This window comes from Zalophus californianus, chromosome 2 (assembly GCF_009762305.2).
Source record: "Zalophus californianus isolate mZalCal1 chromosome 2, mZalCal1.pri.v2, whole genome shotgun sequence".
Lineage (NCBI taxonomy): Eukaryota > Metazoa > Chordata > Mammalia > Carnivora > Otariidae > Zalophus > Zalophus californianus.
The window spans coordinates 99,884,614-99,906,023 of NC_045596.1; the positions used below are offsets into that span (position 1 = coordinate 99,884,614).

Consider the following 21,410-nt stretch of genomic DNA (forward strand, 5'->3'; position numbering starts at 1 on the left):
GTCTCATAAAATGATTTATCTTAATGTGGGAAAATAAAGCAAGGATAAAGGAAGAAAAGGTGAAAAGCAGGATTATCAGCCCTGTTTATGTTCAAAAGCAGATCACATAACCACATATAGGTCCACTTCTGTGATGCCTACATTCTCAAAAGTTGTAAGAACGAAGTTTGAGATAATTCACTTTGTCCTCAACTGCTTGTATTGTGACTTACTGTTATGTATGAGCAGGTGTCTCTGCAAAGAAAATGGGGTTCGGAACAAAGCTTTACATTCCTCACACTGGAATGGTCTCTCTTCAGAATGGGTCTGCAGATGAAAGAAACTGTGAATCAGGAGGATCTAGAATCATCTGATCATGACAATAACTGGAGCTTGTATTCATGATGTGGGAGAGGAATGGGAAGGTAGACAATATCTTGTTTCTTCTGATGATGTTCTTTCACTATAAAACCGTGGACACAAATATGCAAAACAACTGTATTTTTAAGTTCTCACGTTAATTATAAATTTGATAAGTAATAAAGGAAATTGTCCCTATAATCTCAAAATGCTAATCTGAATATACACAGATTTCTCAGGATTTACTCTGCAGAGTAAAATGATTTGTAATTTCTCTGAAGACTAAAACTTCTTTTTTACTGGACAGGCTTTTACTATGCTACTACAACATTTTCAACATAATCAAAGGAAACTGGTAAAAGGAGACAGTTTCCACCTTCTATCCTCAACTTGATTGAATAAGTTCCAATAATTTTTAGTCCTAGATACCATTTTCCTCCTAAATTAAACTAGAACACTCATACTTAAACCAGGTAATATTCATTAAATATTTATTTTGTGTCACTGCTGCACTCAACACTTTACATGAATTTTTTCAATTAATTCTAACAGTAATTGGATGGACAACATACTATTACTGTCCCCATTTTACAGATGAAAAAACTAAGGCTCAAAGAATTTCAGTAACTTCCCTGAGATCAAACAATGTAGGTGCAGCAAGCACCTTTAAACATACAACAAACAAAAATACACTGAGAAACAATAAACAGAAAACCAGAAATAAGAACAATACAAACAACAAAATAGTATGCTTGTTAACTTCACTTTTTTTATTGCACATCAGTATTAACCTGTTTGGCACAAGTCAGTGTATAAAATCCTATTCTACCATGGATGGCAAGATAACAATGCTCATAAATGCTAAAATACCAAAAATTGAACTATTTTCTCTTATGATAATAAAACAAATCATGTAATTCATTAGTTTTTATGATACATGTGGTATAAAAATAAAGGGAATAAATAAAGCACTTTATTCACAGCATAAAGATTTAAACATTTTCTTAATGTACATTATAAAATTCAAGATATAAGTATTACCTATTAACATAATGTTGGTGAAAAAGGGATTATCCTGCCTGTTTTCAGTTGTAAAAAGTATAAAGGATGAGGGGAACAAATATTTAAAACTTGGGATAAACCACTACACATATTCAAATGTGTTATTTAGCTACATAAATGAACATGATAGCTGGGAATAAAATAGAACAGAGAGTAAGTTTCTTTCATTACATAAAATATATGGACACTTAGTATAGGAAAATATGGTCCTTCAAATTGGTAGGAGAACAGTGGACTGTTTAGTGAATGGTTTTGAGGCAACTGTATAGACATTTAGGAAAAAATTAAACTGGATCTATTATTCATTCACCCCTTTAAATAAATCCCATTTCAATTCAGCCTTTTTTGCAAATGTGAAGAATAAACTGTAAATATACTAGAAGAAAATATAAGTGAATTGTTAAATACTTTTTGAGCAGGAAAAGGCTTTCTAAGCATGGCAGAAACTCAGATATGCAGATGAGAGAAGGCATTAAATTTAAAACTGCAAGGCAAAAATGTTTGGTGACAAAGAAAATATTTGCAACATGAAATAAAAATTTTAAGCTGCTAATATAAGGAGTTATGGCACATTAACAGGAAAAAAATGAAAACTCCAAAGAAAAGGGGCAAAAAGACTTCTCCAAGTAGCACTCTTGCAATATCCTTCATTACTTATTTTGTACCCAGTCCATGCTATGCACTGCATGCCCTTATGTGTCAGTCCTGTTGTACACACTGGGGATATAGTAGTAAAAACAGAAGACTAAGTCCCTGCTGTCACAGAGCTCTCACACTGGCAAAGAGAGAAAGACAAAGAACAAATGATAAAATATGAAATACATTCTATAGAGAAAAAAAAGGAAGGGAAAGGGGATAGCAAAAGTTTCAAAGAATGGGGTATCAATTTTAAACAGAAATTCTAACTGAGAAGGTGACTTGAGAGAAGAACTGATGGAAGTGAGGGAGCAAGGGCATGTCTCCCTCAGAGGCAGCTGGGCAGGAAACACTATGGAGGCCAGTGTGGCTGGAGTACATGTGGAAGAAACACAGAAGTGGGGAGATGAGGCCAGAAAAAAAATGGGCAAAGAATGGGAAGGAGAAGTGAATCACGTAGAGCCTGGCTGGCCGCTGTAGGAATTTTGTCTTTTACTGAAAAAGATAAAAAATCTCAAATGAGTTTTGAGCATATGAGTGGCATGATTCACTTGACATTTAATAGGATACTAAGGTGGCTGTGCTGAGAAAAGGAGAGAGGGGAACAAGGCAAAGCAGAGAAACTGGAGAAGAACAGCAATAAACCAAACAAGAGGTAATTAAGGCCTATATCAGAGTGGTAGCTACCACTGTAAAGAGAAGTGGTAGATTTCTGGATATATGAGGCAAGTCAACAGGTTTTGTGGAGAGCCTTGAATTTGAAGCATGAGACACAGAAAAGAAGATCTAAGATTGTGACCAGAGTGATGGTAGGCTGGATCAGCCATTAACTAACACATGAAAGAGCAAGCAAGAAACAAGTCTGGTGAAAGATAAGAGGGGTTCAGTTTTGGGTGGGTTCAAATGACTAATCAAAGATGTTTAGTAGACAGTGGAACCTTTCAAGTCTGCATTATAGTGTAGAATATTTGGGGATGTCAGATTATATATTGTTAGTATTTAAAGCCAGGAGTACAATGAGAGAATAAAAGTTAAAAAAAAAAAAAACTCTCTGTGGTATATCAGATCAGCAAAAGTGAGGAGAATGGATATTACTCATTGTCGACAAAAAGGTAAGATCAAGCAATCCTATATCTTATAACCGGGAATGTACATTTTCTGAGTGGCAGTATGGCTCTATTGACCAAATTGACAAATGCACATACTCTTTGACTAACCAACTCCCTTGACAGACACAGATCTGGCAATTATTTACATAAACAAAAACTTTTTTAAAAAACCTCCTAAATGCCCACTGGCAGATATAAACCTGATAACTAAATTTGAGTGGCTACTGTATATTTATTTTGGTATGGAAAACCCACTATACCATATTTTGAGTGTCAAAAGCACAATGCAAACCATTATAGATAGAATACCATTTGCTGCATACATACACACATGTAGAATGGGATGTAGGAAGATGTCCTACGAAATGCTGAGGAGGTTTCTTATAGTAAAGTGGAGAGTGGTATCTGACAGAGCTTTTGCTTTCTTCTTTACACCTTTCTTTGATGTTTTAGTTTTCTACAAAGAGTAGATTATATTATTACAAAAAGAAAGAAACTCTTTTGTTTTTAGAGCACCCATATTGGAACAAAGGGTTGCTTTTAGTCTTCCAAAAATATGATATTCCACCCTAACCAATTCTTTCTCTTTTTCCAAATCCAGGACAATACAACGTGTGGCTATGATTTAGCAGCTTGATGATGAAATAACTTGGGACAGCATGAAGCCTCACGCCTATGTTAACCAAACCAAAGCCACAACATCTAGATACAGCCTGAAGTCAAGAGCTATTTTAAGTAATAAGCTGTTAGTGCATAGGCCGGTGAATAAATATTTTTGTCAAAGATTCCAATACCACCAAAGGAGTTGTGATGGCATGACTTGTCAAAGTCTCGGCATAATATACTTTACAAGTACCAGATAAAATTCAGCTTTTTAAAGGGTGCTTATGCTTCAGTTTTTCATTTCTACAGGGTGCCAAACTTCTCAGACTTATTAATTACATTATCCTTCAGCTATAGAACATTCCCCCACTTAAATGCCAAGTCACCAATGACACCAATATCTGCTGGTAATAACAAATGAACTCGTCCATGAACTATACATATATATTTTATGTATCATATCATATATCTTTTTATGCACCAAGTCTGATCGTTGTTGCAGATGTAGAAAACACATAAAAAAATGTGTTCCACTCTTTATAACGCCTAATAAAATGTCTCAAGAATGCTTCAGGTTTTCAACATAATTTTTATACAATAATCACCAAATTAGCATATTTCTAGCTATACAAACCAAATATTAATTTCGTGAGAACAGAATAAAATTTTCATCAGGCCCAATCACAATTAAAAATTATGACCATGACTATCACCAGTATATATTGCTCTGTAGTAACAGTATTACTAGAAATGATATTTTTTCTTTTTTTTTTTAAAGATTTTTATTTATTTATTTATTAAGAGAGAATGGTAGAGAGAGAGCATGAGAGGGAGGAAGGTCACAGGGAGAAGCAGACTCCCTGCTGAGCAGGGAGCCTGATGCGGGACTCGATCCCGGGACTCCAGGATCATGATCTGAGCCGAAGGCAGTCGCTTAACCAAATAAGCCACCCAGGCACCCTAGAAATGATATTTTTTCTTTGGGTCATGCGCAAAGCAAGAAAACTATCTTAAAATTCAGAGAAATAACAAGAGCTAAAATAAATTTGAAGAAAATATCCCTGAGATATACATGTCAGAACTATTCTTTTCTCTTAAAAAAAAAAAAAAAAAGACTTTTGTTATTGAAGTCTCAAGTCTGCATATCATAAGCATATTACTATCCCACTGGGTCACATAATAAACCTAAAGCTGCATAGAATGTGTGTCATCTGGCTGTTTACAAGGTCTGTGGATTAAATTTTTACTGTCAGCTTTATAACTGGCTTCCTTAAAGGGCCTCGTCCTCACAAAAATGAATGGAAACTAGAGAGATATCAAAGAAATCAACTCAGCACAGGAAAAGGTAGCTCATTTCACACAGATTAAGTTAAGACTCTTCCAGAAGCATAGCCTTTCATGGCCAAGCCCAACCTTTCCACTGCTTGAAAAGCCACAATTTCATTAGTACAAAGCTGTAACTCCATGGAGCCAACTAGTAAAGGCCTCAAGTTTATACCCTGATCAGGGCAAAGGGAATTTGCTAAAAGAAGGAATAACCATAGACTTGCAGAAGTCTTCCTTGAAGGGCAGCAATTTAGACTACCACTCAGGGAATTTTTCCCTCTACAACACTACTAAAACATAGCATCCCATATTTCTAATCAAGATGCTTTTAACAAACACTGCTTCAAACAATATGACCCTTCAGGCTAGCTGATCTGACCATTAATTTAAAACTTCTGCCTCTACAATGGCCACCATTTATTACAGTGAGCCTAGAGTCATACGGAACAAGTTTACTCTCTTCCACAAGTATATGGAAACAGCAACCATGTCCCTTCACAAACTGTTGTGATAACCAGACACCTGTAGCTTCACTCATGAAAATATGGCTTTCAGATACATCACAGGAATTGTAAAGCAGAATTTTCTGAATAAAATAAAAATCAGACATCCTAATTTTTATAACTCACGTGGAACAACTCAGCAATTATACCAGCTCCTCTAGTGGATGATTCGTTTGCTATGCAAAATGGCTAAATAAATTGGTAATTCTGCATTGAACTTTATGTGCCATCCAAAAATAAACAAGTGCAGATACCTAAAGTACAAACAGACAAATAAAACAACAAGGGATTGTTGGATTTTATAGGATTCTAATCCTATATAAAATTACGCTCTCTAAAAATTACTACCAGTTGTTGAATAAGAAAGTTTTCTTAAAATATAAATCCCTAGAAATTAACATATAATAGGATATGTATTATCAGCAATAGGATAAAAACTAACAGATGCTAATAGGATTCAAATACTTGGCCAGACAAGATAGATAGATAGACAGATAGTAAAATGTATGTGTGTTTTGTATATGTGTGTTTAAGCCACCATCCAATTATCTAAGTGTCAACATCACCAGAGGGCATATTCTCAATGAAACCCTCATAAAAATTAATCTATTTTTCAACCTAATACAGATATAAACTAAATTCAAAAGATCACAGTTTAGAGTCAGTTTCTAATTTTAAATATAAAATATCCAAGATGGGGTATTAGGTTCAAAGCCTATTTTCTACTGAAAATACTGCATTTCAGCATATTTTAATTATAACATACAGTTCTCATTTGTGCCTTTTTAGTTTTCATTGATTCAGGTTTACAGCATTTTCTGGTATAACACAAATTCTTTGCTCATTTGTTTTGTTTTTCAGATTCCACATATAAGTGAAGTCATATGGTATTTGTCTTTGTCTGACTTATTTCACTTAGCATAATACGCTCTAAGTCTAGCCACGTTGTTGCAAATGGCAAGATCTTGTTCTTTTTTGTGGCTGAGTAATATTCCGTTGTGTATATACCACATCTTTATCCATTCATCTATCGATAGACACTTGGATTGCCTCATATCTTGGCTATTATGGTACAAAATGTTATATGGGAAGAGCATCTATTTTTCAAAAATATACAATTTTCCATTTAATTTAACTTAGCTTCCAAATTTATATTACCTGCCCACCAAAATTGTTTATATCATTCAAAAATTCATTACCCTGTGTGTGTATTGAGGGTTCATATAGGTATACTTCTTGCCTTCATGATAAATTTCCACTGTATGTTATGTTCCATGAGTCACTGAGTTTACTTTCCAAAGTTTTTGTCTTCTCTTGCTGTAACAAGCCATTACCACATCTTCTGGCTATTGCTAACCTAAGTTTTGTTTTTGTTTTTGCTTTTTAATTCATCCTTCACTTAACCTTCTAATAGGTCCTGTGGGCTAGGAAATGAGTCAATTGAACTTGGTAGAATCTCAGATAAAGTAAAAGTTAAAGTGAGAAAGAAAGGATCTCCATGTTATGACTAAATAACATGTTTTAATACATGAAAAACATGAAACTTAGCAGTAGAGGAGAATTAATTTATAATTATACAGGAAAATAAGCTATGTTTTTGTTTCCTGTTCTTTTTACCAAAAAGGGGAAGAATAAAACATTTCTGATCCAAATTATTCACAAGGGCAAGTATATATATGAAGACTTTCTGTGAAAAGGAGCTATTTTTTAATATATGACATTGATCTACAAGAAGATAAAAAGGAAGCAGTGGAAAGAAATCTGCTTATTAACATCCATCTTCCCAAAGCACCACGTAAAAGAATTTCATAAAAGAAAAACTAAAAGAAGCCCTTACCCAACAGATGTTAAAACATACTATAAAGTACAATTATTAAAATACTATGATATTATAAGAGAACAGAGATTAAATGGAAAAGAACAACATCCAAACAGTTTTATATAAGAAGCATTCAACAATGTAATAGCAGTGGTTATAAATCAGGATCTCAGAGGTGCCTGGGTGGCTCAGGTGGTTGGGCGGCTGACTCTTGATTTCGACTCAGGTCATGATCTCAGGGGTGTGGAATCAAGCCCCGCAACAGACTGCACTGACTGGGAGTCTGTTTTATTCTCTCTTCCTCTCTCTCTCTCTGCCTCTCCCCTAGCTCGCTCACTCTCAAATAAATAAATAAATCTTTTAAAAATTAATAAATAAAATAAATGAGGAGCTCATTCCATACCTAAAAACAAATTCTTCATGCACTAAGATGGTAACAAAAAAAGAAACTAATATAACTTTTAAAGTCATTAATAAATGCTTGCATAGTGTTGGAATAAGAAGGTTTTCTAAATAAGACATACAACTCAGAAGCTGTATATACTCAGAAGCCATAAAACTCACAATCCATGTCATACTTCAAAAGATAAAAATGTAAAACTTCTTCATTCAAAAGATACAAGTTGATAGATGGGGACAAATATTAGAAACAAAAATAACAAAGGATTAACATTCATAGTATCTATAGAGTTCCTAGAAACCAATGAGAAAACAGCCAAATAGTTCAATAGAAAAGTGGATAAAGAGCACATACAAGCATTTCTCAAAAGTAATGTAAATGGAACATAAACTTATAAAAAGAACATAATTTCACTAACCATTGCTTAAATGGAATGAAATATCACTTTTCAATTCTCAGACTGAAAAATAAAGACTGACAAAATCAAATGTTAATTGTACAGATAAAGGGGCACTTCAATCACTGCCAAATGAAAGAGCTTTTTCAGAAGGCAGTTGGGCAGGAGCAAAACTTCCTATTCTATTAAAGAAAAATAATTTTTTAGTAAAGAAGACTATTATTATTTCATAAATTTCATAACTAAGGACTATTTGCACTAATGCTCTTGACATAGTTATAAAGTTTTATGTAGAATAGTTATAGTGACAAAAAATGAGTAGCTTTATATGATCCTACCTGAAAAACTCTCCAAATCATAATGTTAAGGCAAAAAAGTAAGTTCCAGAATGACATCTATGTCCTAATACCATTTACATGTAAATATACTTATCTCCCAGATGGGCAGCTAAAACCTTGTGCTTTTCTCCAAGTTCCACCCAGAAGAACGTTCTCTTATACAAAAACATCAGTGTGACATGTGGAAGTTACTGAAGATCTGACTAGGGAGATGAAGGAGATGGCTGGTATGCACAGCACTTGAAAAATTCACATCTAATCTAACACTGTGGAATCTCTTTCCAATAGCCGCTTTTCACAGTTCCTAGCCTATCTTTCCAATTCTGCTACACAAACACAAACAACTCTCACCTTCTCATTTCTAATTTCCCACACTCTAACCGATTTTAAACAGTGAGAAGGTATGTCAAAGGCATTATACTGAAGATAAATAACGATTCTATTTTACTGTGTATAAAATATCCTCTAACTATTAGGATCACTAGCCTGAATACAGTAGTAGATGGGGTCATAATTAACAGTTTGTGCACATAATGTGTACAGTTTTTAATATATTTAAGAAAGTCCCAAAAAGTATCCACTGGGGAGGGGACTGGAATTGTGGGGGACCAGGGAAGGTAGGTGCTGTCAGGGATTACAACCTAAATTGCATAACTGAGTACCCATACACTATGTGTGTTTTGAGATTTTACTTTTAAGATACCTGTTACCAAAAGAAAAAAAATTTAATCAAATTAAAAAAAAACAAAAACAAAAACAAGACACCTTCCTCTCTTTCAATATTTCCAGCTTTGTGGATTTAAGAGGGTTAGGGATGTGTACTTGATCAGACAGGTCAAGTGAAAGGAGTTCAAAACCCTAGACTGGGTTGGGCTAGGCTGGTAAAAAGCAGAGCAGAGAGTAAAGCTGATATCCCACTTAAGATGAGCTCAGGAGGTAAGCATTAGTCGAAACTTAAAGGCTGAGACAAGACTTGGAGGCCAGAAGTTTGGGAGGCAAGGTGCCCTGTGCCCAGAGGAGCAGGGATGAAGGAAGCTCTGAAGGGCAATGAGCAATGATGTGGTTCTGGCAAACACTAGGAGGTATGGTCTCCAGTCGATGACTCCTAAGTTAATATTTAGGGGTGGGGAGAGTGGAGAGAGTAGAATAAAGCTGGATGGAGGTTTCCCTATTAAAGTCTGAGAATAAAGGGGAATCACTGATTTGGAAGTAAATGAACTCCAAGTCAAGTATTTATCTCAAAATTACAATAGTTCAAATTAAAGGTTTAAAGAGTAATACTTAGGTATCTCGGAGTGTGTAAACTCAATTAGTGTAGAATGAATACAACAAAGATTTCCCAGTATATCACTAGACCACTAATACCCTCATAAAATCAAGAGAGAGGGGGCGCCTGGGTGGCTCAGATTGTTAAGCATCTGCTTTCAGCTCAGGTCATGATCCCAGGGTCCTGGGATCGAGCCCCACGTCTGGCGTCTGGCTCCTGGCTCCTGGCTTGGCGGGGAGCCTGCTTCTCCCTCACCCTCTGCCTCTCCCCTGCTCATGCTCTCTCTCTCTGTATCTCTCTGTCTCAAATGAATAAATAAAATCTTTAAAAAAAATAAAAATAAAATAAAATCAAGAGAGAGGAAGAATGTGCAGAAAAACAGCACTGCAAATGTGGCAAAATGTACTGCAGATATATATGTTTTAATTCACTTCTCATGCTTCAACAACTACTTAACTAAGAACATTAAATCTTATTATTTGGGGATAATCTTTTCATGGATTTTATTTATTCAGAAAACATGTGCCACATTCAAAGCACAATGTAGTCAATAAGTACTATGAATTAAAGTACAGCATCTATCTTCAAAACTTATAGTTTAATATGGAAAATAAAGTACTTATGTTAGAAATTATACAGTGCTATCTCATCATGCACTTCAGAAAAAAATTACTGTAATAGGATAAGCGATTTGCCATTAGGTAAATAAGTTTCAGACAAATATCTATCTGTTGTTTCTCTCTGTCAGGTTCAATAGCTGCATGCTTCTCTCAGCGTGGCATCTCATCATTGCGAATGTGCTTCCAGAACACAAAAATCGGTAATTTTGTACAACATAGCACCTTAAATGAACCACCCACTACTTCACCTACAGCACACCTAAGGAAGACAAATCCGGTACAACGTCAAAGGAAAAAGTGACTGTGACGAAATTATTGAGTGATTCTTTCAGTCTACAACATGGCACCTTCCTTAGAGATTTTCAAAGAATTTTTTATTATATAAAGTTTATGCCATATATTATATAGTTTTAGAACCTAATCCATGATTCATTTAGGGAGAGATATATCCTTTCCTTTAAAGAAGGCTTAATAAGGGGTGCCTGGGTGGCTCAGTCATTAAGCATGGGATCGAGCCCCACATTGGGCTCCCTGCTCCGCAAAGGGCCTGCTTCTCCCTCCCACACTCCCCCTGCTTGTGTTCCCTCTCTTGCTATGTCTCTCTCTGTCGAATAAATAAACGAAAACTTTAAAAAAAAAAAAGAAGGCTTAATAAAATTTTACATGGGCCAAGTCTGATCTGCAATGTTTGTCAAACAGACCACGACCAAAAAAATACTGTTTATATTGAAATTCAACACACATACACATACACACACAAACAAAGGTATTATTTCTTTAAATTGCCCATATTCTTGGGCGCCTGGGTGGCTCAGTAGTTAAGCGTCTGCCTTCGGCTCAGGTCATGATCCCAGGCGCCTGGGATCGAGTCCCACATTGGGCCCCCTGCTCTGCAGGAAGCCTGCTTCTCCCTCTCCCACTCCCCCTGCTGTGTTCCCTCTCTCGCTGTCTCTCCCTCTGTTGAAAAATAAATAAAATCTTAAAAAAAAATAAAAATAAAAATAAATAAATAAATAAATAAATAAATAAATAAATTGCCCGTATTCTTCTGTTTTCTGTTCTATTTTTTAATGGCGATTCATGACCCAGTAAATTGATTTCAAGACACAAAGTGGCCATGGCCCAGAGCTTGGAAATCATTGGATGAGATATTAATATAGAAGGCCCAATGGAATTATTCCAGGAAAGGGTGTGACCAGAGTTCCTCATAGGCCTCTAAGTTCATCTCTGGAGGGATATGTAAAGGGTCAGAAAAAAGTCTATTATTTGAATAGACATACCTTTGTCCCCAGAAGCTTGTCTATGACTTCATCAGGACAAAACCTCTCTGTATTCATTTCCATCATCAAGCTTGTAGTACCAGCTTCATGATCCAGGATAACTGAGTCCATCTAGATGTCCTGCCTATAGCAGGAGGGAAGCACTATACACCTTATCTCAATTTTGCTTTTCAATAAATTTGATAAGGAAGCAAATGGAGGGTGTAAAGACTAGTTTCTGCCACCTGTAGTTCTGAAGTGTGTGTCCAGTTGTGATTTATAGATCTAGTTAGATCCAGATAAACAATCATTATTTTAACTAGATCCAAAAAATTCAACTAGTAATCGAGTCAAATAATTGTCAGAAAGGATTAGAGAGAGGAAAAACTAATTTTGACCTATTGAGCCTATATACTGGCAAAATGATGAAATAAGTAATTAAGTTTTAGAAACAAAAAAATCACCCCTTCAAAGTCTGATACTGCCATAATCACACTGAAAGACAGTATTTCCTTTTCAAGAAAATCCAAATGTTAAGAGAACGGACCCCAAAATGAATAAAGTAAGTATAATAAAAATGCAAAAGTTACATCACCAAAGAAACCAGAAGAATAATTTATTTATTTAAAATAACAACCTTTGGTCATGCTATATGATGGAGATCAGTTTGATTCAAATTTTTTTTCTAATTTCCTTGCATATCCTTATTTTTCAGTTTCCTAACTGGCCATTAATGAATAATGATAGAAGAAAAAGTTTATTTGCTTTTTTCACATAACTCATGGAGAATATTTCAGACTTTTTCACTTAACCATACCAAATACATGCTAGGATCATAACAGTGAGAAGCACATTTGTCTATAGCAGAAGGACCGAATGTGCTTTCCACTTTAGAAATTATAGGCATCATTGTTTCTATCCTTCCCAAGACCTCATTATTACTTTCATATGATTTATGGCTGAATGTATGAGAGATGGTGCAAAGATCCTGTGCCAAATTCCCATATGGCATATAACATAAGCCAAACTGAAAAACTCGTAAATGTGGGTAGATCAGTTTCATCAAAGAATGGAGCAAGCGAGTTCCAGAGACTGAGCAGGAAACTAGCCAGATAATTTTTTACAGTCATGCAATTCCAAAGCAGAAGTAATGAATGTGGTCCTGCCCCTGATCATTTAATGCTTGAATTAAACCTAAGAACAGTCAGCAAGAAATTAGAAAGAGACAATTTGGGACACCATCAATCAACTCTTTTTATTCTCTGGTAAATCTAACTTTTGTTTTTTTCTTTCTAGGCTAAAGCTAAAATGATGTCATAACTTTTTAAAAGATTTTAAAAGAGAAAGAATGATGCTTTGAAGTCTCAATAAATATTGAAATAACTATAACTCCAATGGAATAGTCTAAGAGAAAAATAATTAACAAGTTATTTTAAAAGATATTATATACATATTACTTAACAGCATGCTAAAATGTATTAACCAAAATCAATAAGCAAGCAGTACCACAGCCAACTGGGCAAGCACTCCAAGTCCCCAAGCTTCAGCTGCAATTCCACCACAGCCAGTGAGCACACAAAGCCCACAAAGGGTACACCTCTTGAATGTCTGGGGCAGGGGATAATCTCATGACCACGGGGATTACACTTCTGGGCCCATGAGTTATAGCAGTACAGGCCTACCTCAAGAAGCAAGAAAAATCCCAAATAAGCAAACAATCTTCCACCTAAAGGAGCTAGAAAAAGAAAAAATAAACAAAGCCCAAAGCCAGTACAAGGAAGAAAATAATAAAGACTAAAGGAGAAATTAATGAAATAAAGAGTAAAATAAACAAACAATAGAAGAGATCAATGAAACCAGGAGCTGGTTCTTCGAAAAAATTAACAAAATTGATGAACTTTTGGTCAGACTCATTACAAAAAAAGGAGGGAGAGAGAGAAAACAAATAAAATCAGAAGTGAAAACATGAAAATAAAGTAATGATTATAAAGCTGAATGAAAACTCCAAAAACGAGATAGAAAATATAAGAAAGAACCAAACAGAAGTCACAGAACTGAAGAATATAATAACTGAACTGAAAAATACACTAGAGGGGCTCAACAGAAGACTGAATGAAGCAGAAGAATGGATTAGCAAGCTCAAAGACAAAAGCAACAATACTCACCCTGACAGAGCAGCAAAAAGAAAAAGGAATTTCAAAAAGTAAGGACAGCATAAGTGACATATGGAACATCATGAAGCAGAATATCATCCACATTATAGAGATCTTAGAAGGAGAAGAAAAAGAAAGTGACAGGAAACTTTTTGAAGAAATAATAACTGATAATTTTACTAATCTGAGAAAGGAAACAAACATGTAGGTCCAGGAAGCCCAGGGAGATATCCACACCAACCCACATTATAATTAAAATGCCAAAAGTTAAAGAGAGAATCTTAAAAACAGCAACAGAAAAATAATGTGTTATGTACAAAGAAAATCCTATAAAGCTATCCCCAGAGTTTTCAGCAGAAACTCTGCAGGCCAGGAGACAGTGGCATGAAGTATTCAAAGTTCGAAAGGAAAAAACTTCCAACCAAGAATATTCTACATGGTAAGGTTATCATTCATAATAGAAGGAGAGATAAAGCATTTTCCAGATAAGCAAAAGCAAAGGAGTTCATCACCACTAAACCAGACCTAAAAGGAATGTTAAAGGGACTTCTTTAAGCTGAAAAGAAAGGGCACTAATTAATAATAAGAAAACATATGAACGTAAAAATCTCACTAAAAAAGGTAAATATTTAGTAAAAACAGTGGATTAACCATTTATAAAGTTAATATAAAGGTTAAAAGACAAAAGTAATAAAATTAAATAATTAGGAATACATAAAAGATGTGAAATGTGACATCAAGAACATAAAAAAAAATAACAGTAGTGTTTTTTAACACCACATTTATATGAATGGATAAATCAGACAGACAGAAAGTAGAAATCACGTAGACAGAAAGTCTATAAGGGAACATATTACACCAGATAAACTTAATAGATAAATACAGAACCTTTCATCCAAAAGCAGATAAATTTGCACTCTGTGCATTCTTCTCAGGTGCACAGAGAATATTCTCCAGGATAGATCGATCCCATGTTAGGCCACAAAGCAAGTCTCAAAAAATTCAGAAAGACTGAAATCATATCAAGCAACTTTCCCAACCATTAGAAAAAGAAAAAAAACACCAAAAACAGAAGAAAAAATGAAACCTAAAGCTAGTAGAAGAAAGGAAATAATAAAGATCAGAATGGAAGTCAGTGAAATAGAGGCTAAGAAGATTCTTAGAAATAAAATCAGAAAGAGGAGAAGTTAAAACTGATACCACAGAAATGCAAATCATCATACAACTACAAAAAGAATTACATGTCAAAAAATTGGATAATCTAGAAGACATAGATAAATTCCCATAAATAAACTTTTAAAAAAGACCAAATCATGAATAAAAAATCTAAATAGACCAATTACAGTAAGAAGACTGAATCGGTAATCAAAACTTCTCAACAAACAAAAGTCCAGGACAAGATGGCATCACTGGTGAATTCTACCAAACATTCAAAGATTTAATACCTATCATTCTCAAACTCTTCCCAAAAAAAAAAAAAAAAAAAAAAATTGAAGAGGAGGGAATGCTTCCAAACCCATTTACAAAGACAATATTACCCTGATACCCAAACTAGACAAGGACACCACAAAAAAAAGAAGAAGAGAAGGAAGTGTAGGAGGAGGAGAGAAAAAAAAAATATGAGCCAATATAACAGAAAAAAAATAGATGAAAAAATCCTCAACAAAATATTAGCAAACTGAATTCAACAACACATTAAGAAGGTCATATACCATGATCAAGTGGATTTACTCCAGAGATGCAAGGATGGTTTCAATATTCACAAATCAATCAACATGATAAACCACATTAACAAAATGAAGGATAAAAATTACATGCTCATCTCAAAGAGATGAAGAAAAGCATTTGACAAAATTCAACATTTACTTATGATAAAAATTCTCAACAAAGTGGGTATAGAAGGAATGTAGCTCAACATAATAAAGCCCATATATAACTAGTCCACAGCTAATATCAAACTCAGTGATGAAAAGCTGAAAGTTTTCCTTTAAAATCAGGAACAAGACAAGGATGTCTACTCTCTCTGCTTTTATTCAACATAATATTGGAAGTCCTAGCCAAAGCAATTTAGTAAGAAAGAGAACTAAAAGGCATCCAGATTGAAAGGAAGAAGTAAATCTGTCATTATTTGTAGATGACATGATACTATATATAGAAAACGCCAAAGACTTCACCAGTAAAGCTGTTAGAACTAAGAAATGAATTCAATAAAGTTTCAAGATACATTAACACTCAAAATTCCACTGCATTTTCACACACTAATAAGAAACTATAAGAAAGAGAAATCAAGAAAACAATCCCATTTACAACTGCATCAAAAAGAATGATGTGGTATATATACACAATGGAATATTATGCAGCCATCAAAAGGAATGAGATCTTGCCATTTGCAACGACGTGGATGGAACTGGAGGGTGTTATGCTGAGTGAAATAAGTCAATCAGAGAAAGACATGTATCACATGACCTCACTGATATGAGGAATTCTTAATCTCAGGAAAGAAACTGAGTGTTGCTGGAGTGGTTGGGGGTGGGAGGGATGGGGTGGCTGGGTGATAGACATTGGGGAGGGTATGTGCTACAGTGAGCGCTGTGAATTGTGCAAGACTGTTGAATCACAGTTCTGTACTTCTGAAACAAATAACGCAACATATTTTAAGAAAAAAGAAAAAGAAGAAGATAACAGGAGAGGAAGAAAAGGGGAGTATGTCAGAGGGGGAGATGAACCATGAGAGATGATGGACTCTGAAAAACAAACTGAGGGTTCTAGAGGGGAGGGGGGTAGGGGGATGGGTTAGCCTGGTGATGGGTATTGAGGAGGGCACGTTCTGCATGGAGCACTGGGTGTTATGAACAAACGATGAATCATGGAACACTGCACCAAAAACTAATGATGTAATATATGGTGATTAACATAACAATAAAAAAATTAAAAAAAAAAAAAGAATGTAATTCCTAGGAGTAAATTTAACCAAAGAGGTAAAAGGCCTATACTCGGAAAACTATTAACACTTTGATGAAAAAAGCTGAAGACACAAATAAATGGAAAGATATGCCATGCTCATGGATTGGAAGAATTAATACTGCTAAAATGTCCATACTACCCAAAGCAATCTATAGGTTCAATACAATCCCTACCAAAATTCCAATGGCATTTTTCACAGAAGTAGAAACAATAATTCTAAAATTTTATGGAACTACAGACTTCAAATAGCCAAAGCAATCTGGATAAAGAAGAACAAAGTTAGAGGTATCACATTCCCAAATTTCAAACTATACTACAAAGCTATATAATCATAACAATATATTAACAAAACAATAGACACATAGATCAACGGAACAGAATAGACAGTCCAGAAATAAACCCATGCATATATTTATGCAATTAATTTATGACAGGGGAGGCAAGCATATACAATGGGAAAAGAACAGTCTGTCCAATCAATAGTAGTGGGAAAACTGGACAGCCACGTACAAAAGGATGAAATTAGACCGCTATCTTACCCAATATTCAAAAATTAATTTTAAATGGATTGAAGACTTGAATGTAAGACCTGAAACCATAAAACTCCTAAAAGAAAACATAAGCAGTAAGCTCCTTGACATCGGTCTTAGCAATGTTTTTTGGATATGGCTCCAAAGACAAGGGCAACAGAAGCAAAAATAAACAAATACGACTACATCAAACTAAAGAACATCTGCACAGCAAAGAAAACCATCAACAAAATGAACAACCTACTGAAGAGGGGAAGATATATGCAAATCATATATCTGATAAAAGGTTAATATCCAAAATATATAATAAACACACACAACTCAATAACAACAAAATCCCATTAAAAAATAGGCAAAGGATCTAAATAGACATTTTTCCAAAGAAGACATACAGATGGCCAACAGGAAAAGATGCTCAACATCACTAATCATCAGGGAAATGCAAATCAAAGTCACAGGGAGATACTACCTCACACCTATCAGAATAGCTATCATCAGAATGATAAGAAATAACGAGTGTTGGCAAGGATGTAGAAAAAAAAAAAAAAAACCCATACACTGTTGGTGTGAATGTAAACTGGTGCAACCACTATGGAAAACAGTACTAAATTTTCTTCAAAAAATTAAAAACTACCATATTATCCAGCAATTCCACATATGGGTATCTATCCAAAGTAAACAAAACACTAATTAAAAAAAAATATATGAACCCCTACATTCATTGCATGATTATTTACAATAGTCAAGATATGGAAACAACCTAAGTGTCCATCGATAGATAAATATATAAAGAACCGGCAGTACATGTGTATACAATGGAATATTATTCAGCCACAGAAAAGAATGAAATCTTGTCATTTGTGAAAACATGGATGGACCTTGAGGGTATTAGGCTAATGAGATAAGTCAAACAGAGAAAGACAAATACTTCATAATTTTACTTATTAAATGGAAGCCAAAAAAAAAGACAACTAACTAACATAGAACAAAACAAAATCCAGATTCATAGATAGAGAACTGGGTGGTGGTTGCCAAAAGGTGAGGGGGCTAAGGGGGTGGTATGGGTGAAGGGAATCAAGAGACACAAATTTCCAGTTATAAAATGAATAGGTGATGGGGATACAATGTACAGCATAAGGAATACAGTCAATAACATTGTATTAACTTTGTACAATGACAGATGGTAGACTTACTGTGGTAATCAGTTTACAATGTACATAAATGTTAAATCACTATTTGTATACACTAAACTAATAATACTGTATGCCATTTATACTTCAATAAAACCTTTCTTAAAAAATCAATAATTATCACATCATAAATACATCTTAATATGCATTATTTAGATGTTGAATGTCTTTGGACAAATATTCTGAATTCAACTCAAACATTATTTATTATCAACGCAGAGTAGATAAATAAAACTAATACATTCTGAAACAAGAACCAGAGTAAAGGTAAAGCACAGGAAATGCAAACAAAAATTAAGAAGACTAAGAGATCATAACTTGGAGTCCTATCAGAAAAGAGGAAGGGGTAGGGCACCTGGCTGACTCAGTCAGTAGAGCATGATGACTCTTAATCTCAGGTTATGAGTTCAATCCCCACATTGGGTGTAGAGTTTAGCTAAAAATAAAATTAAATTAAAAATTTAAAGAAAAGAAGAAGGGGAAGTTAGGTCATGCTGACTGAAAGCAAATGCCAAGTTGTCTTAGGTATGACTAATGCAGAGAAAAGGCTAGAAATCTAGAAAAGCTGAGGTCATGAGCAGAGAACTCTGAATGACAGGGTAACATGCATATACCATAACTTACATAGGCATTGGAAATCTACTCATAATATTAGAGTACAAGAGTGACAGAGTTGCACTGTGGAACCATTTATCTAGGAGGATGGGTAAGTGGAAAGTGACAAGTAATAAGAATCTGATTAGATGGGTATTAAAGTAATGAAGATGAGCAATAATCAGGATATAGGATGGTAAAGGAATGAGGGTGATGAGCCAATGTAGAGGGTAGAATCTTTAAGAATTGACTTCTAGGGGTGCCTGGGTAGCTCAGTCAGTTGGGCTTCCAACTCTTTATTTCAGCTCAGGTCATAATCTCAGGGTTGTGAGATCAAGCCCCATGTCAGGCTCTGCACTGGGGATGGAGCCTGCTTAAGATTCTCTCTCTCCCTCTCCCTTTGTCCCTTCCCCTGCTCACTCTCTTTCTCTCTCTCTCTCTCTCTCAAAATAAATAAATAAATAAATAAATAAATAAATAAATAAATAAATAAAATTAAAATAATTTAAAAAAAGAACTGGCTTCTAATTTTAAAAAGGGTCTTAAGACTAAAGAAACAGACAGGAATAAATATATGCTTCTGTCATTAACAAAAAGAAGAAACTCCAAAAGAGAGGTTATCTGGGGCATAAAGAATAAAAAGGTCATTCTGGGACATGCTAAATTCATTAGGTCAAAAAGATATACAGTTTTGTATCAAATAAAGAAAAATAAATGTGAGTCTGAAGCCTGGGTTAAAGAAAGAAATCATTTGGGATTTGCTGGTATAGAGTTGATGGCAGAAGTCATGGATGTAGCTGATGCAGAGAATCTAAAAGAGGTCCATAGCCAACGCATCCAGGATAACCTCCTGGGCGAGGAGAGATGAAAGTGTCCAGAGAAATTGGTGGAACACCTAGCCAATTACACATCAAAGATGAAGAGAATTTCAAAAAAGCTACCATGAACAAGAGTGTCAAATTTTAGAGAAAAAAGGAAAAGAAGAAAAGACTTTGCAATTAGTACAACACTGGGAAACAGTGGATGACACTTTGCTTATAAGAACAGTTTCAACAGAGGAGGGAAAACAGGAAATAAGGCCAGGTGGGGTTATGGCCTGAGTGGGGGAGTAGAACATATAAGCAAAATTGTCCTCTAGTTAGTCCACATGTACAGCATGTCCAGATATACAAAAACCTCTTTAAAAAAAAACAATTAGAAATCAAATCAACAAATCAGCAAAAACAGTAATAATAATATGAATAAGGTTTTACCTTCTTGTGATTCTTGTAAACATTTCTGTGGGCAAATCCCTTTCCACAAAGCTTGCATTTGTAAGGCTTATCTTCGCTGTGTATTACTTTGTGGGCGCCCACTTGATCGAGCCTCTTGAAAGATTTATTACAAATCTCACAATTATAGGGTCGTTTTTCTGTGAAAAATGAGTGGAGACAATCTCACATCTATATAAAGGTAAAGGATAAAAATGGAAATAGCCTTACCTTATATTACTTCTTATGGATAAGTCAACTAAAACATGATTGAAACAACTGAGAAAAAAATCTACTTACCAATCCATTTGTTAGATACGTGAGCCTATTCACAAAAGAAATGTAAGCTAGTTCTTTTATAGACCTATGCTGTAAACTATGTGTATAAAGCAGCTTAGATGTAAGGATGAAATTTAAATTCAAGGAAAAAAATCCTACTTCCAGATGAAAAATCTGCTGATAGGTGTGAGTTTAAACCAGGGTCACAACCCCAAATGCCAAGAGTGGTCTGACAGTGATAAAGGTAAATGACAGACCTGCCTCCTACTCAAACAAGTGGACCCCATATGGGCACAGCTTCAATCCTCAGCAGAAACAACACACCTAGGTTATTGTATAAAATCCCTATTTATGCAATGTTCATGTAATGTTGACCACTAGATTTAAAAAATACTGCTTGTTTCAAACAAAGCATATCTCAACAGTCCACCAGTGTCTGATCTCCTATTTCCATTTGTCAAAATATCTATATCTGTCTCCAAGCAAAGCGGATATTCAAAAAAATTCTGACTTCAGTGGCCTCCAATGATAGATGTTCTAAACTCTAGAAGGAGACTTCATAAAGCAAAATTTATTCTCAGACCTTATTTTTGAAAAATCTGTTTAACAGCCCTATTAGTCAAACTTGCCTAAAATGAAACTACAGCTTTAAAAACTTATATTCTCAAAATGTATTTATAAATTTCTCACTAACATTTATTAGTACCTTAGTTAGAATGTGAAAGTATCTAGAAAGGTAGAAATTCTAATTGCTGAATCCCTCCTAAAAGTG

At 34.7% G+C, this 21,410-nt stretch overlaps 1 protein-coding gene across 7 annotated transcripts in view; it reads right to left on the reverse strand.

Annotated features, from left to right (window-relative positions):
- PRDM5 (PR/SET domain 5) overlaps positions 1 to 21,410 on the reverse strand; it is a 187,029-nt gene that overhangs the window by 75,235 nt on the left and 90,384 nt on the right. For all 7 annotated transcript variants that reach the window (XM_027598799.2, XM_027598801.2, XM_027598800.2 and 4 more), the window contains 2 exons: positions 20,363 to 20,520; positions 213 to 306 (listed from right to left, as the gene is read on the reverse strand). In XM_027598799.2, the coding sequence (XP_027454600.1) occupies positions 213 to 306; positions 20,363 to 20,520 (252 nt within the window). The remainder of the gene's footprint in view (positions 1 to 212; positions 307 to 20,362; positions 20,521 to 21,410) is intronic.